This window comes from Sesamum indicum, linkage group LG10 (assembly GCF_000512975.1).
Source record: "Sesamum indicum cultivar Zhongzhi No. 13 linkage group LG10, S_indicum_v1.0, whole genome shotgun sequence".
Taxonomy (NCBI): domain Eukaryota; kingdom Viridiplantae; phylum Streptophyta; class Magnoliopsida; order Lamiales; family Pedaliaceae; genus Sesamum; species Sesamum indicum.
The window spans coordinates 8,005,198-8,011,031 of NC_026154.1; the positions used below are offsets into that span (position 1 = coordinate 8,005,198).

The 5,834-nt window shown below is 40.6% G+C and overlaps 1 protein-coding gene across 1 annotated transcript; it reads right to left on the minus strand.

Moving 5' to 3' along the window:
• Positions 4,410–5,261, minus strand: LOC110012710. The gene has a single exon (XM_020697404.1). It carries the CDS (start codon positions 5,259–5,261, stop codon positions 4,410–4,412), a length of 852 nt encoding a protein of 283 aa, XP_020553063.1.

Below are 5,834 nucleotides of genomic sequence, written 5' to 3' on the forward strand. Positions count from 1 at the left end.
AATTAAATGAAAAGAAACCAAAGGGAGAACCCTGAGACATCAAGATCTAGACAGGAGCGAATCAGGGACGCTCTTGGAACGGTACCTCTTCTACACCAGAAGGGGAAGGCCACGGAGATTCCAAAGCCGAAGTTCAGAGAAGACCTGATTATTGCATCTATTAGATCTATAAAATAATGGAAGTAACAAGAGTGGATCTATCAGATCTACAAGAATTGGCAGAATACTTTTTCCAACTCGGGATTGTGGATTTAGTCAATATCCAAACAAATGAACTCACTCCAACACTACCACCGCCGGAGGGAAGCACATGTTCTAATGATCCTCCACAGGATCAACAGATGAGAGAAAGCGCGGATTTCCACACTAATGTCACTCCAACGTTTGTGGGAACCAGGCTAAAGGAAAATCTAGGGAGAAATCCGAAAAGAGTGCTTGAAAATACACCTTGGACTATGCTTCAAGCCTTACATCCATATGGAGCTATACTAAACCTGGATATTGTCGATTTTCAAAATATCGAGAAATTGATAGACGAATGGGTTGCAGCCATCAAGATAGAAGCAACTACCCTAGAGCTCGAGAAAGAAAACTTCATAAAGCTTGTGGAGTTGAGCTTGGAGGGATCTGTGAAGATCGGATGGGATAATACCCCAAAAGATACCAAAGCCAGCATCCTTGTCGGAGATTCGAAAGGTGCGATAGCAGACCGGCTAGGAAGGCTTATCAAGATACATTTTCATCAGAGATGGATACTTCTGTTGAGAAACTGAATTGCAGACATGAGTAGGAAAAGAAAATAGAGCTTTTGTATTTCTTGGGAGTTATCAGAGTAGTTCGAACTTGTTCACAAGAAGAAAACGGAACAGTGTATATATACACTGTTGGATATAACTAAACTAACAACCACTAAGTTGCAAAATAACTAAAACAGAAACGTAATCACTAAAACACGACTACAACACAAAGAAAGGAACACTTCTATCAGAAACAACACGCAATGTTGCTCTATCCTCTTTCACCTGAACTGCTCACCTGAATTGCTGAATTTCATCACCCCCCTCGCAAGCTGAACTTGGACTAAGATTCACCAAGGACAGCTTGGACCTGAGATGCATGAACAAATTGCTAGGCAAAGGTTTCGTGAATAGGTCTGCCACCTGTTGTTTAGAGGCCACATAAGTTGGCATTATGATACCTTCCTTAAACTTGTTCCGAACTACGTGACAGTCTATCTCAAGGTGTTTTGTTCTTTCGTGAAACACCGGGTTCGCGGTTATGTGCAACGCCGCCTTGTTGTCGCAGCAAAATGGTATAGGGAGTTTCACTTGAATGTCCAAACTTTTCAAGAGGTAAACCAACCATGTCACCTCACATGTGGTGGTTGCCATGCTCTGGTACTCAGCTTCAGCTGACGATCTTGCCACTGTAGTTTGCCTTTTAGTTTTCCAGGATACAGCAGTATGCCCAATGAAAATGCAGAACCCGCTTAGTGACTTTCTTGTTAGATGGCATGCAGCCCAATCTGCATCACAAAAGACACGAAGTGAGAAATCAGTATTAGAGGGGAAATACAAACCTGTAGAGGCAGTCCCCTTCAAATATCTAACGACATGAGTTGCAGCATTCCAGTGGCTTTCACAGGGATGCTGAAGATACTGGCTTAATTGCTATACAGCATAGCACAAATCTGGTCTAGTGAAGGCTAGATATAATAACCTTCCTACGAGCCTTCTATACTTGGAAGGTTCAACAAGTTCAGCCCCTGTTTCTGTGGATAACTTCAGTCCCGCAGGTAGTGGAGTGGTGGCATGTTTACCTCTGCTTAGTCCTATATCTTTGATGATATCCTGTGCATATTTGTGTTGTGTGACCACCAATCCTTCAGCTGAACGAGCAAACTCCAGTCCTAGGAAGTATTTGACAGTTCCCAAGTGCTTCACAGTGAACAATTTATTAAGATAGTCCTTAACACTCAAGATTTGTTCCTCAGAGGCTGCAGTGATTAGTATGTCATCTACATACACTAGTAAAGCAGTTAAATTCATACCTGAGCCTCTTATGAATAGACAGTGATCATGATCACATTGTTCAAAGCAATAAAACTTCATTTTGTTAGTAAACTCCTCATTCCACTTTCTGGAGGCTTGCTTCAAGCCATACAAAGATTTTTCCAACTTGCAAACCTTTCCCAATGGTACTGTATAACCTTGTGGTGCTTCCATGTAGATGTCTTCATCAAGGGTGCCGTGCAGGAAGGCATTATTGACATCAAGGTAGTGTAAAGGCCACCCTCTTCCCATAGCCACTGCAAGGACAAGTCTCACAGTGACTGCTTTTGCAACAGGTGCAAAGTAGTCATTGTAGTCTTCTTCTTCTACTTGACTGTATCCCTTCGCCACTAATCTGGCTTTGTACCTTTCAATGGTTCCATCAGGGTTGAGCTTTAGCTTGTAGAGCCATTTGCATCCAAAGATCTGTCAACCTCCATGTTTTGTTTCTCTCCAGGGCATTGATTTCCTCTTTCATGGCTTGCTTCCATCTTGGATTGTCTTGAGCCTCCATGTAGCTCTTTGGTTCCTGCAAGATAGAGACATTTCCCACAAAACAGCTATGTGCAGGGATCATTTGAAGGTTAGTAGGGTCATCAGCATTGCAACATTCATAGTCCTTCATCCACACAGGTTTCCTAACAAGCCTAGTGGATCTTCTAGGTGCTAAATCATCACTCTCTTGTTCTTGACTAGCAGCAGTAGGTACAATGTCAGTTTCACTATCATTATTAATCTCATTATGCTCAGTGATGATAGGCAATGGACACACTATGTCTTTGTTTTCTACTTCCACAGTGTCTTTAAAAGGAAATGAGTCTTCATGGAACACAATATCCCTGCTAACATGTACGTTAGCAGTGGTTAAATCCATAACCTTATACCCTTTTATACCCTGAACATACCCCAGGAAGATACATTTTTAAGCTCTTGGTCAAATTTCCTTTTAAAAGGAAGTACATTGGTAATATAGCAGAGGCAACCAAAGACTCTAATATGATCATACATAGGTTTCCTGTTATATAGAAGCTCATAGGGGGATTTCCAATCTAAGTTTTGGGCTGGCAGTCTGTTAACAAGATATGTAGCCATAAGTAAAGATTCTGTCCAGAATTTGGAAGGGAGACCAGCATGAAACATAAGAGATCTGGCAATTTGCAGAAGGTGTTGGTGTTTTCTTTCAACAACACCATTCTGTTGGGGTGTGTGCACACATGTTCTTTTATGTATTATCCCTCTGTTATGCAGAAAATTTTGACATTCTTTGTTAACAAACTCAGTCCCATTATCGGTTCTCATCCGTTTTATTTTGACATCAAATTGTGTTAAAACCATATTATAAAACTGTTCCAGTTTTGATTGAGTTTGTGATTTGTGAACCATTAGATAAGTCCATGTGCTTCTACTGTAATCGTCTACAACTGTGAGCATATATTCATAGTTATTGATAGAGTAATTTCTGTAGGGGCCCCATACATCTACATGAATCAGCTCAAAAATAGACTTAGTTTTGATCTCACTAGTAGGAAACGACATTCTGTGCTGTTTTGCTAAAGGACATACATCACATTTAATATTGCCATCAACATTGATAATACATAGTTGCATATGTTTCAAAACATTCAGGCTAGTGTGACCTAACCTATTGTGCCACAGCCTTTCATCACAATTAGGTTTTCTCTTGTTTACATTGCATATATAAAAATCTACATTTTCAGTATCTAGAGGAGTGGTCATTCTATATTCAGTAAGTATGTGAGCTAGTAGGTCCTTCTCTAACACATAGAGCCCTCTCTGTTGTTTACCTACAGCCACCACTCTTCTAGTCCATAGGTCCTGCACAATGCAAGTTTGATTTGTGAAGCTCACACTATAATGTTCACCTCTACATAGTTTGCTAACAGATAGCAGGTTGTGTTTGAATGTGGGTACATATAAGACATGCTTCAGTGTAATATTTTCAGAGATATGTACTTCTCCTGAGATCTTAACAAGTTGGGTAAATCCATTAGGTAATTTTACAGAAATTTCATTGTGAAGAATGTGAATATTTGTAAAGACCTTTATGGAAGCACACATGTGGGCAGAAGCCCCACTGTCAATAATCCACACATCGTCAGTAATGGGAGTCATACCTGCATAGCTTTGAAGTTCTGAAAAATTTGAACTTATCTGGCTGCCGCTTTGATCTTGTATGACCTTGAGGACTTCCTTTTTGATTATTTCTGAGAGACTCTTGTCATTGGAAGTGTTGAATGCAGCCTGTAGATCATTCATTTCTTGTTCAGTCCTAGCATTCACAGCCCTTGGATTCAACGATCTGCCAGCAGCTTTCCTTTGGTCCAGAATTACTTTATACTAGTCCGGGAAGCCTATTAGGTCAAAACACCCTTCTTTTAGGTGCCCTTTCTTCTTGCAGTAATCACACTGCATTTGTCTTTTATCCACCGGTGGCCATTTCTTGAAATTTCCTTTTATATCACCTTGCTTTCTTGGTTCAAAAGTCCTCACAGCCATAACTCCTTCCTTTTCTAATTTAGAGATGCCAAAGTTGACTTGCCTTTGTTTTTCAACCCTGTGCACCATAGAATAGGCCTTTGCAGCTGTTGGCAGAGGGTCCATGAGCAAGATTTGATTTCTGACATGGTCATAGGCATCGCTAAGACCCATGAGGAACTGCATTAATTGATAAGAGGCCGCCCTATCGGACAACTTCTTGCTTGCCCCGCAGGAACACTCAGGCAGAGGGTCTAACGATCCTAATTCATCCCACAGTCTTTTAAGCCTTGTAAAATATACAGCTACTGTCATGTCCTTTTGTGAGATTGAGGCAATTTCCCTTTGAATCTGGTAGAGTAGGGGGCCGTTGCTGTCACCAAACCTTGCTTCAAGTTCTGTCCATAGGTCCTTCTTTGAGTTTGCAAACAGAAAAGCCTCTGTAATTTCCTTTGAAATGGAACTCAAGATCCACGAAACCACCATGTAATCATTCCTTTTCCAAGCCTCTATGGCTTCTTTGCCTTCTGTGGGTTTCTCGTATGATCCATCAATGAAGCCCAATTTTTGTTTTGCTCCCAGGGCTATCTTGATGGATCTTGCCCATGATACGTAATTATTTCCGTTCAGAGGTGCCGACATAAAGTTCATTCCAGGTTGATCATTTTCTTGTGATTTCAAGTTGGTGAAATCAGAGGAGTTTTTCTCTTCCATGGTAGGATTCTGCAGGTTTCTTGGTTCAAAAACTGATAACAATGGCGCAGCAGTTGGTGGTTTCAAGGGGTTTTAGAGTTTCACCCGCTCCGATGCCATGTTGAGAAACTGAATTGCAGACATGAGTAGGAAAAGAAAATAGAGCTTTTGTATTTCTTGGGAGTTAACAGAGTAGTTCGAACTTGTTCACAAGAAGAAAACGGAACAGTGTATATATACACTGTTGGATATAACTAATCTAACAACCACTAAGTTGCAAAATAACTAAAACTGAAACGTAATCACTAAAACACGACTACAACACAAAGAAAGGAACATTTCTATTAGAAACAACACGCAATGTTGCTCTGTCCTCTTTCACCTAAACTGCTCACCTGAATTGCTGAATTTCATCAACTTCAAAGGAACTAGAGCAGAAAAGGCTAGAGAATATGCACAAGCTCTCTTTAGCCTTGAATTAAGAAGTATTTGCGCAGTAGATGAATATATCTATTGGTTCCACAAGTATTTCTTCCAGAGTGGAGTAGTAATAGAAGTAGCAGCTCAAATGTTTTTCGCAAAGATATGCAGTCC

Excerpts from the sequence above, each read along its gene's own strand:
- LOC110012710 (XM_020697404.1), bottom strand. The coding sequence starts at position 5,261 with ATGGAAGAGAAAAACTCCTCTGATTTCACCAACTTGAAATCACAAGAA.